This window comes from Sarcophilus harrisii, chromosome 4, assembly GCF_902635505.1.
Source record: "Sarcophilus harrisii chromosome 4, mSarHar1.11, whole genome shotgun sequence".
In the NCBI taxonomy this organism is placed as follows: Eukaryota; Metazoa; Chordata; class Mammalia; order Dasyuromorphia; family Dasyuridae; genus Sarcophilus; species Sarcophilus harrisii.
This window is the reverse complement of record NC_045429.1, coordinates 58,857,223-58,869,257: the sequence shown is the minus strand read 5'-3', so window position 1 is coordinate 58,869,257 and position 12,035 is coordinate 58,857,223. Positions and strand designations below refer to the sequence as shown.

The following is a 12,035-nucleotide window of genomic DNA, read 5'->3' as shown; positions in this document are numbered from 1 at the left end:
TCTCCAATTGTTTTTGTGATTTGTCAAATTCTTGGAAAGGGTTCTAATAGGTTTCCAAGGGAAAGTGAAGTCAGCAAATCCATCTTCTCCTGCTTCTAAACATTGCCCAACTCATAATCAGGGACTTTTGATTGATCACCTGTGTATTCTGCTCCTCTAGGCAGATTTACTTATGAGTTTAGGTCTGCCCCTTTACTTTACAATCCAATAGCTTGGTACTATTGGTACTTTTTAAACAGGATAAATAGAAGGAATGGTTCCTAATGTTCTCTTTCTGGAATGCTATCCCCAATTACCTAATCTCTCTGTGCCAATCAATGTTTGACCCAGGGCTCAGTCCCTCCATGTATAAATTTCCTGATTCTTATCATGTCTTATCAGTATGTTGGTTCTCCCTTCTCTTATGTTTCTTAGACCAGTGCTTTCTGTTTAATCCTTAGGATTCTGTCAACTTATGCCATCTCGGATCACTATTACTCTCAGGGCTGCCTTCCTTTACCTTGTTTGTAGACTTTGTTCTAGTCTGTTACTTGGAACTCCCCTACTTAATTAGAATTCTACTCTCTCTTAGTACTCCCTTTCACCAAGGTTGATAGTTGTGACTTTGATTTATGCTTCTCCACCTTCTCCACCATACTACCTAATATTCCTAAATATCAAACTATCCTCTTCAGGTGCTCAATTTTCAGACTTCTTCTGGTTTAGAATCAGAATCAAAGGAAACTCAAGAGCTAGAAGGGACTTTGGACATCATTTAGGCTAACACTCATTTTCATCTGAAGATATTGAGGATCAAATGAAAGTAATGATATACCGAGATCACAGAGAGTATGTAAGCAGAGCCAGAGATACTGATTACTATTATATTGCATGCTTTACCAAATAGAAAATTCTAGTCCTGTCCTCACTTTTTTTTGCTATTAAGTCATAGTATTGAGATTTATTCATTTTTGCCTGGAAAAAAGTGTCTAATTAAATTCACCTGGTTCTAATTTTGCCATCCCTTTTCATTACCATCACAATGAATATTCTAGGTTTGTACTCTATTGCCAATAAGTAGGTCAACTAGCATTTATTTTTTCCAGTAAAATCTATTTTATTTTTTATATACAAACAAGAAAAAAACAAAATGGAAAAAGAAAGACAGAAAAAAAAACTTGTTATGTGCCCAACAGAACATCAGGGAGGATTCAAAATATGAAACAATAAATTTCCATTTCAAGAAAGCATATATAATAATAGAAGACATTATATTTATGACTGAATCTTTTCTTTGCTTCCTTGTTGGTTATTCTTTTGTTCTGGGCTGTGCACTTTTTACTTTATTTTTTTTTCACCTTTCATCCTCCATTCTTCCCTAAGCAGGCTAAAGTTAAGCACACATATATATATATTCTCTCTCTCTCTCTCTCTCTCTCTCTCTCTATATATATATATATATATATATAGAGAGAGAGAGAGAGTATGTATTTATGTATATATAAATATACATATACATATATACAGATGTATATCTATGCATACATAGACATGCATCTAAAATAATATTAATATTGCTGAGATATAATTTAGATTTCTCGATTGAATCTTTAAGTTTGACTTTGAGATCAATGATTACTAACCTACTTTTTTCCCCAATAAGTTCTGCTCCTGATCCTTGTTATTGTGTTTGCGTGCATCTCTTAACCTATGCTACTCCTTACCTCCCTTTTGATCCTTTTCCCATTATTCTACTCACTTTGTCCCATTGCCATAAATCTACATACCTTTCAAAAAGCAACATTTACAAGCTCTGGGTGAATATTTTCTTAATAAAAGAAACTTTCTCACTTGTCTACTGGAAACATATAGTCCAAAAGTTGAAAGACGACTTTCTGAGGGAAAGAGCGAGTCAACAGGGCAACTATTCGTAGTAAGGCACGCTTTAGAATATGTGGTGACTCAATATTTAATTTCTTATGAATATAATCCACAATCTTAGCTGCCTAGAAGAGAAACAGTATGTTAAAAACAGTCTTCTCTAATGTTTTTCCTATTGTTTTGAATATGAATGATATGGCACTAAACTCTTTGAGGTTCTAGGAAAATTCCACAGAATTCGCCCTTATAAGGATAGAAATCAGGAACTGGAGATAAGAATCTCTTTATTCATAAATAGAAAGAATAATAAACTTAGAGTAAAGGTAAAACCAAAGCATTTTATGCTTAGACACACACACACATTTAGGAAAGAAATAAACCTATAGTCCTTGAATGACAAAATCAGATTCATCTGTTATAAAATTCCTTGAAAATATGTTTTGGAAAGTCAGTTCAGGTGCAACTTCCTAGGAGAGGCTTTTCCTGACAACTTGATTTTAGTGCTCTCCCCAGTGCTTAGCATAGTACCTGGAACACAGTAGACATTTAATAAATTCTTGTTGATTTGACTTTAGGACTCAAATTAGATATAACTGTTCTTTCCCTTAAGTAGAATCAAGGTCTTTCATTTTGCCTTTCTATCCATAGAACTTAGAACAGTGCCTTTCACACAGTAAGTACTCAACAAATGCCTAATCTTTTTTATAATCATTTCTTTCACGATCAATGAAATATATCAGATTCATTAAACCAGTTAAAATAAGTTGAACAACTCCATCCCCATGCCATTCAGTATGTTATCTCAATGATACTGATGTTGATATTTATATTTATAACATGGTTTCCTCTTTGATTCTCACAAAAATCTTCATCAATTTGGTACTGCAAGAAGTTATAACCCTTTCCTCTCACTCTGTTCTTCACTAGTGACTTGCAGTTTGCTCTTCCCTCAATTGAAATCATTCTCTCTAAGGTTATCAGTGTTCACCTAAAGGTCACAAGTAACGGCTTTTTAAAAATCTTCATCCTTCTTAACTTCTTGGCAAGTTTTGACACTATGCATTATCCTTTTCTCATTGATTCTATCTTCTCTTTGATCTATAACACTACCCTATCCTAGTTCTCCCATCTGTATGATTGCTCCTTAGTCACCTTGGTTAGATCTTTATCCAGGAGCCACATACCAACAGTATGTTACCTCCCAAAGCTCTGTCCTGGGTTCTCTTTTTTTCTCCTTACATACTATTTATTTTGGTTAGTTCACCAGCTCCCATAGTATCTCTATAGGTCCTCCCTACCCAGTCTTCTCTCCATTTCAGCTGCCATCTGTTTATCCAGCCTGAAACACTACTCTGACCTTCAGTCTCACATCTACAACTGATTAATGAACATGTCAAACTAGATGTCCCACAGACATCTTGCATTCAATGTGTCCAAAACTAAATTCATTATCTTTCTCAAAAAACCTCCATCCTCTTCCCAATCTCCATATTTCTGTTGAGGGTATCACCATCCTTCCAGATACCTATGTACCTTAGATATATTTCATTCTTTAATTTTCTTTCCTCCTATCACCATCCTTCCAGATACCTATGTACCTTAGATATATTTCATTCTTTAATTTTCTTTCCTCCTCTATCTCTAATCTGTTACCCAATCCTACTGATTTATTCTACACTCGCAACATTTCTCATAGGTACTTCTTTCTTTTTTGTGACATTGCCACCCTCTTGGGGCTAGCCCTCAGCACCCATATCTGGGCTATGGTAATAACCTATTAGCTTTTTTCACTCCCCCATCTCTTCTTCCTCCAGTTTATTCTCCATTCAGATATCAAAGTTATCTTCCTACCTAAAATTTAGTTCTGACTCATCCATCTCCCCTCTCCTATCAAATAAACTCCAGTGGTGCCCTAGCACCTCTAAGATAAAATATAAAATCCTTTTTTTGGCTTTTAAAACACAATTTCTAAGACTTTTCCACTTTTTTAAAGTTTCTAATACCTTATTCCCCCTTTATGTACTCCATGATCCAGTGACACTGGACTCTACCGTTTCTTGTACCAGAAACACCTCCTGACCCCATACATTTTCACTTGCTTTCCTTCATGAATAGAAAAAACTCTCTCTTTTATCTCTTGGCTTTCTTCAAATAATTAAAAGAAGAAGAGCAGGAAGCAAGAACCAACTCCATCATTAATCATGTGACTTTAAGCATGTGCCTTAACATTCTCTCTCAAATTTGGTTTCCTTATCTATAGACAAAGTCTAATTAATATGAGGCAAACATGAAAGCGTTAGTATTTGAATTCCTTATGCAACTGGGTTATTGTGAGGAAAGCACTCCACAAACTGTGGAGTGAGTAAGAAATATGTGCTAATAAGTATGCTGTTATAATAGATTTAATTATATCAGTTTGTCCATGTATGGTAGGATATGGTGAATTCTTTCATAAAATGGAAACTTATAAATCAATTCTAATTTTTACTCTCTCAGTAACAGTACAAGTTTCTCATGTTTATGTAGCTACTTGGACGATCATGGATTTAAGACAAAAAAAGGACATATTATATTATGGATATTATGGATAACAGTGTTCTTCAGTTATAGGTAAGGAATCTGATGGTCAGAGTGGTAAAAAGGTCTCACAGGTAGTATAGAGACAGAGGTAGAATTCACACCCAGGTCATCTATTTGCATCCCCCACTGCCTCTTTTATGTAATGTTCAATAAAGACCACTGAAATTGAGCACTTTAAAAACTTATTTTTCTGAGTACAGGTCAATGAAAGCAGCATGGATAGTTGCACAATCCTAAATCAAAAAGATCTGAATTTGCATCCTATCACAAATACCTACTAGTTGTGTGACCCTGGATAAATCATACAATTTCTTTGGGTATGAGTTCCCTCACACATAGGAGAAATGGAGAAATGGACCTTTGAGCATCCTTTCCAATTCTAAATCTATCATCTTGTGAGTTATAACAAGGGGCAAGGACAGAAAAGAGGAGGATGTATATTATGGTAGACTTCCCTCTCCCTCCCTTCCCCAAAGAAAAAAGATCCAGGTGAATGTGTGCTTTGTTATCATTAAGCAAGGCTCTTACCCTGGTCACTTTGGACCCATAGTCCTCTAGCACCAATTTCAACAAGGTTGCTGCTTGATTTGCAGTCTTTGGTGGAGGGTGGCAAAGTTTCTTCAGAAGACCAAAGACAAAGTCATTCAACAGGTGTGGTGGCAAGTATTCACCTACATACTGAAACCAAACAGGAAATAGCCAATCAGCCAGAGAGGTTTGTCCTTAGCAGAAAGCTGATTATTTCTTTAGAGCAAAATAAAGACAGAGAGAATATATGTTTGGGATGATGAATTGAGAAGAAAACCAGAATACTATGAAGAAAAAAGGGAATATGTCTTATTTGCTTTTCTGCAGCATGGTTGTGTGAACTCAGACTGGACATGGTGATAGTAGGTGGAAATGTAAGAGGTAGAGTAGGATCAGAGATGCATTGAAAGGGACTTAGGGTGGAGATGAGGGGACTCTGCTCCTTCCTGGAACAATGACATTTGTCAGAAAAGAATACAGCACAGCTGTGTTAGGGTCTTAGATATGGAAGATGAAATTCAGAGAAATTGAGCTATGTAGCAAAGGTGGGTAAAAAATCAAAACAAAAGATAATTCACTATTTGAGAAACCTGTTCTCATCATAATCATACAAGCTCAAGTTTTCCCTTTTAATAAAAGCAGCTCTGTGTGTGGTAAATAGAGTACTCAGTTGGAATACTATTCTTCCATTGTATGGTCTAAGATTGCATTTACTTTTTTGGTTACCACATAAATACCCTTTGTTTTCAAGTGAAAAAAATAGGTGGGAAAGTAACTAGAGTTGAGGATTTAGGGTCAGGAAAACCTGAGTAAAAATCCTGCCTCATACATTTAGCTGCTTTACCCTAAATCTCTTAAATCTCTGCCTACCCCAGTTTCCTCATCTGTAAGATGGATATAATAAAAACTAACTACCAAAATTGTGAAGATAATTTGAAATATCTGTTACATGATTTGCAAAACTAAAAGGCTAATTCAATAGGAACTATCAAATATTAATAAAAGAAAGTTTATGGAAACTCAGTATCGTATAAGCAGATACTTTCCTTTTATTTCACGAGATTCCGGAGGCCTGGGGTCCAAATCCTTGAAGCATGTTCTCTCAATTGGGGAGTAGAAATACATCTGTAAGGAATACCCTGAGGAAGCTCACCTCCCCAAAAACACTGAATTCCAGGGCAAATTCATCCTGAAAAAAATCTCTCTTTGTTAATCTACTTTGGGTTGTAATTATTTCTTATCCTTATTCAGGATCACTTCTTTAGGTGAAAGCAGTATGAGAAATTAATTCCACTTGAATTCACATATTGTAATAAAGGCCATTCCAATGATCCTCTCAGAAACCTTTCTTTATTTCTAGCAACTGAAAGGAATACTAGTTGAAAACAGTGAAGGTGGAAGTATTACTAACACCATCAGAATTTTTTCAATCAGTATTCCTTTCATTTCCTCTAATGGAACTCTGTTTTTTCAATTATCAGAATAAATTCATTAAGACCTATCTAAATTTCGACACTCAAAGGATTATGTGGTCTTGGACAAATCATTTAACTTTTCTCAGATTCACTTTCCTCATTTGCTTAAATGAAATAATGGATGCAAAAGAGTTTTCAACTTTAAAAGTGTTCATTGGTTTATTGATTAAATTTTTGACAAGACCCATGATTTCTTTGGACACAGGCCATTCCAGATGAAGAAATGATCATTTACTATAAATAATAATTAACTGCTCTGTAATTTAACAGTGCCTTGGACAATGAGCAGGTAAGTGATTTGCCCAGCTTCAAACAGCCATTGTGGGTCAAATTTGAACCCAGGGATTCCTGGCTCAAAGACTAGTTCTGTAAACATAACACTTCACTTGCCTCTCTAGGTGTTTTTCTTATTTTCTTGTTTTCTCATTTTATTCAATTACATTCACATAGAAATGTTCCCAGGATAAGTCACTTTCCAACTATTATGAGGAATCATAGCAGCAGTAATAGTGTAGCACCAACATCCTCCTCTTCCTGTACTATTTCCTCCTCTGATTATTATACCATTTTTTCATGTCTTGCTCATTGTAGTTCAAGAAGAAATGGTCCTGGGGCATTTTAAGACAGAATTGCTTCTTTTATATTTATGTACTGTATTTATGTACTATAACATGTACTGTTATATAAGTAAAAAAATATTACTGCTTTTTGAAGCTGAATAAAAGAATGTGGAGCTGACTTTATCTTCTTCAAACTCACTGAAAACATCCTTTTTGCAATCCCAGTAGCAGAAAGTACTAGGGAGATGACATGTGCCTCATAGTTTTCTATATAATTTTGATTTCTTCTACCATGTCTGTATGTTTTGAAATTTCATTCTAAAATAGATTGAAGATTATTTAACGTCTATAAAGATATTATTTTTATATTTTCTTGGATAATTATGTCATTGTAAGAAACACTCCAATCTGTTGATTGAATGTTCTAGGTCCAATATAACTCTTGGTAGAATTCTCCAAGATATTATGAAATATATATTGTAGTATGGGTATTTAATGTCTGCCAACCTACAAAAGAGCTTCTGAATGTAGAATTATGGATATCATTCTGGATAAGTATGTGGTAGTTATTTAATTTTTTAGACTATAGTGATACATTGCACAATTTTTATATATCCTGCTCACTAAATCTAGGATCATTTAGGATAAACATTCTTTATCTTTTCACAATGATGACAGTCTTGAATTGAATTCATAAACATCATCATTTCCATAAAAAATCTACTATTTGTTCAACCACTATTTATTCATTTTTTTCAACATGGTTGAAATCCTATGATTGTTATGCACAGAGGACCTTTTAATTCTTCTCTCAATCTTCTCTGGTTCATCAGTCATTTTCTCAACATTTTCAAAGATTTTAATACTTTACTCTTTACTATGTCTCTCTCTCTTCTTCATCTCCTGCTGTCTACACATAACATACACACACACACACACACACACACACACACACACACAAATATAGTTAAGTGAATGTGTTATACACATTTCAGATTTTCAAAGGATTCATGCATGTGTGTGGAGGATCTTCCAGGTTGTTTTTATCCCTGAAAGCATCTTGCTCATCATTTCCCACAGAACAATAATATTCCATCATAAACACACACCACAGTTTATTAAGCCATTCTCCAGTTGATAGGAATCCCCTCAATTTCCATTTCTTTTTGCCCCAGAAGAAAGTTGCTATGAATATTTTTAATACATCTAGGTGTTTTCCTTTTTTTGAATATCTTTTGGTATTCATGACAAGCAGTGCGTTGTTAGATCAAAGGATATGCAAGAATTTATAGTCCTTTGGGCACAGATCATATTTTTGATTATCAATTGGGGCATGGCTCTTATTTTTTCTAAATTTAAATAGAATGTGTGCTTTGGGACTGCACACCAGATTCCCACCTTGTTGTCACAGATACTCTCTGCTGACCTTCTGAGTCCTCCCTGATGTCCCCAGGACCAACAGGTCTAAAAGTCTCTAGCACTGCTGCTGATTTGGAAGTCCAGTCTCACTAGCATTGGGGTCCTGACCAGGACTGGATCCGGCGACTGGGGCTGAGCTAGTGCAACCTGCTCTGGGACTGAGCACTGATCTCCCACACTTTTGCCATATGTACTCTCTGGTGTCTCAGGGCTGAGATATCTGGAGGCCACCAATACCACCACTGATTCAGAGGTTAGGCTGGGCTAGGGTTGGAGACTCCCTCCTTACTGTCACAGACCTTCTAAGTTGCCTTTACCTGAAAATTGTTCTACTCCATCTTTGTGAGTGTTCTGATACTCTAAACTTTTTTAGAGTCATTATTTAAAGGAGTTTGAAATTGTTTGGGAGATAGGTTGGGCAAGTTCTTGCTTTTACTCTGCCATCTTCTCTGTTTTAATTTCTAACAAATTAATATTAGTAGATGTGGCCCACATACATAAAAACTCTTTGGGATCTTTAATAACTTTTAAGAGTATAAAGAAGACCTCAATAAATAAAGAGATCTTGAGACCAAATTATTTGAGAACTGTTCCCTATACCAGAGATCACAAATGTGTCCTAGAAACAGGATGTAAAAATGATTATAATTTCATTTATCTAGAAATCTCCTAGAGCAGTTGCCAAAAGTCCAGAGTTATGGATGACATATGTCATCATCTTTCTTTTAAAAAATGTGGACAAAATTTTCCTTCCTCAAAGCTGGGCTGTTTTTCTTATTCTTCATGAACTTAAAATAATATTGGAAACTGTCTATCCCTTCTCGGGCAAGTCTTTGTATTATGTTATTTTCCTCATTAGTCTGTGAGTACCTTAATAACAAGGACTGTCTTTTGCCTTCTTCTATATGCCTAATATTTAGTACAAGTGCCTGGCACCTCATAGAAGCTTAAAAAATGATAGTGGGGGGAGGGTGAAAGAGGAAGAGAGTTAAGACTGATATCATCAGATAAATAGTTTGTTTTCCTTTGTTTTACTGAGTATGATTATAAATACTGAAATGCTATTTAACTACACTGAGGAAGATTTCTAAGTAGGTTTTTTTTTTAACATTTAACAGATTATTTTGCAAGAATTTTCAGTATCTCTGCTAGTCCCTACACAAATAAGGCAGCACAAGGAGATAGGCAGATGGATAAATGGCAATGTATTGATCAAGAAAGGGTATGATACTCACCACATATATAATGTGATGGACATGTGTGTCTCATAATTCTACAGATGACTCTTCATTGTGTTTTCCAGAGCTATCAAAGTCCAGTAACCTGACAAAATGACAGGCGATGCCTGGGATGCAATGGACAACCTTGATGTCTTTGATAACTGACCAAACTCTAAGTGCTGTGTTAACTACCTTCATGGCTGCTGGACCAAATTATTCTCATCTTCCTGTTCTGGTGGGGGAAATCTAACATGCTGGGATCAGACATGGAGTGTTTAGAGATGACTAGAACCTCTGGTGTGAGAGGTTGTGGAGCTCTTTTTTTTTTCAGGACTGCTTTCCATTTTTGTTGTCTGGCTTTCACTTAGCTCTCACTATTTTATGAGTCTCTCAGAATTTTATAGTAGAGGAAACTGCTCTTAGAAGTGATCTGACTTCCAGTGGTCACAAAGATAGCAAATGTTAAGGCTGAGAAACTATCAGGTTTTGTTATTCCAAATGAAATACTTTATTTACTATATAATATTAAACACTGCAAAGCTCTGAGCTGTACTCAATTTCTCTTTTCCTCAATTTATCTCCTACAGAATGAGGGGCTATTTTTTGAGTCTGGACTCAGATTCTGCCTCTGAAATACATTAGATATATAACCATAGATAATTTGTGCAACTGCTCTTTGTTTCCAAGAAGTTCTCCAATTTAGGGATGAATTGCCTATTGGCATTGGTTAAGGTCATTGCCTCACAAGGAATTCCCTGTACCAATGAGATCCCAGGTTCTTTCTCCATCCCTACTCAAATAAACAAGTGTGATACAAATATTCAAATAAGAATGATTTGAACAATATTGTAGCATTATACATGAATCAATGCATAGTCTACAGAAAATGTCATCAAAGGTTGTTACCTTAGCAATAACAGCATTGTTTCTTTGAAAGGTACTAGGTGTGAAGTCATTTTCAAAAAGGACAGAACTTGGGTAATTTCCTGACTCCATCATTAAAAGTCCACACAATTCCTCTGTATATTAAAAAAGGAGTATATGTCATTATTCTCATTTTGGGGGTAAGAACTGTAATACTTAAATCTTCTCCCTGAATGATCCAGCAACTTGCATTACTTTTCTAAATGATTCTGACTCCACTGAAAGATTAGACTGTATAAACTGGCACAGATTCATAGAAATAGTTTTGGAAGAAAGTAGCTTAAATCTAAAAGAAGTCAGGCTTGTCTATAGGGCAATTATGAGATTATGTGATTGATCTCACATGCCAAAAGCTTTTGGATGTGCTATTTCTATGACTCTTGGTGACCATCACCACTACTTGAGAAAATTAATGGTAGGCCACCAGAAGTTTGGGAAACAAAGAAAGGCAGCAGTCAAGAAGAGTTGGAATTAATCCTTTAAATATATTAGTGGGTGAACAGCTTTAGTCATCAATTTAGAGCTGAAAGGGACCTTAAATGTCACCTGGTCTAATTCCTTTATATTTTACAAATGAGGAAACTGAGGTCCACAGAGGTTCAATAGCTTGCCCAAGATATTACCAGAGCTGAGTTTTTAAACCATATCCTTTGACTCAAAATCTAATGCTCTTTCCATCAAAAATAGGGCTCTTCATTGAGTTAATGGATAATAAATGCAGCTAAGATTAAAATAGGGCTGCCATAGTGCATATACTACCTGGATAAACTTCTCTTCATGAATTCAAATCTGACCTCATACACTGACTAGTTATGTTACCCTGGGCTAGTCACTTAATGCTGTTTGCTTCAGTTTCTTCATCTTAAAATGAGCTAGAGAAGGAAATAGTAAACTATTCCAGCATCTTTGTCAAGAAAACTCCCAACTGGAGCCACAAAGAGTAGGAAATGATTGAACCACAAATGTTAAAATATACTTCTCCTATCAAATAGTAAAATGCGTATTCCTTTGTATCAAACTGAAAAATTTGGGGAGGGAGGATTCTGGGAAGATCACAGAATAGGTTAGAAAATTTCAAACTCTCCAGATTTCTCCCACCAACAGAACAAATTTGGGCCTCAGGGTGAACATAGACCAGTGAAAAACAAATAAGATTGGGGGCAAAACAGAGGTCCTCCTAGAGCAACCTAATAAGACTTCAGGATAGGGTTTTAACCAGTGTGAAGTGTAAATATCTCCAGGCTACATGAAAAACACATAGAAATTGTATTGTCAAATTTTGAAACCCTCAGATAAAAGAGAAAATTTTGCAAGAAACTACAAAATAAACAAACAAAACCCAAAACGAAACCCAACAATCCAGTAACATATGTTCTGGAGATATCCTTAAAATTATACAGAATTTATCAGCAGTTACAATAAAAGACTGCAGGTGGTAGAATAATATATATCGACAATCAAAAGAATTA

The 12,035-nt window shown here is 35.4% G+C and overlaps 1 protein-coding gene across 3 annotated transcripts in view; it reads right to left on the bottom strand.

Annotated features, from left to right (window-relative positions):
- MROH9 (maestro heat like repeat family member 9) overlaps positions 1-12,035 on the bottom strand; it is a 72,706-nt gene that overhangs the window by 40,966 nt on the left and 19,705 nt on the right. For all 3 annotated transcript variants that reach the window (XM_031936869.1, XM_031936870.1, XM_031936868.1), the window contains 3 exons: positions 10,549-10,661; positions 4,969-5,118; positions 1,831-1,985 (listed from right to left, as the gene is read on the bottom strand). In XM_031936869.1, the coding sequence (XP_031792729.1) occupies positions 1,831-1,985; positions 4,969-5,118; positions 10,549-10,661 (418 nt within the window). The remainder of the gene's footprint in view (positions 1-1,830; positions 1,986-4,968; positions 5,119-10,548; positions 10,662-12,035) is intronic.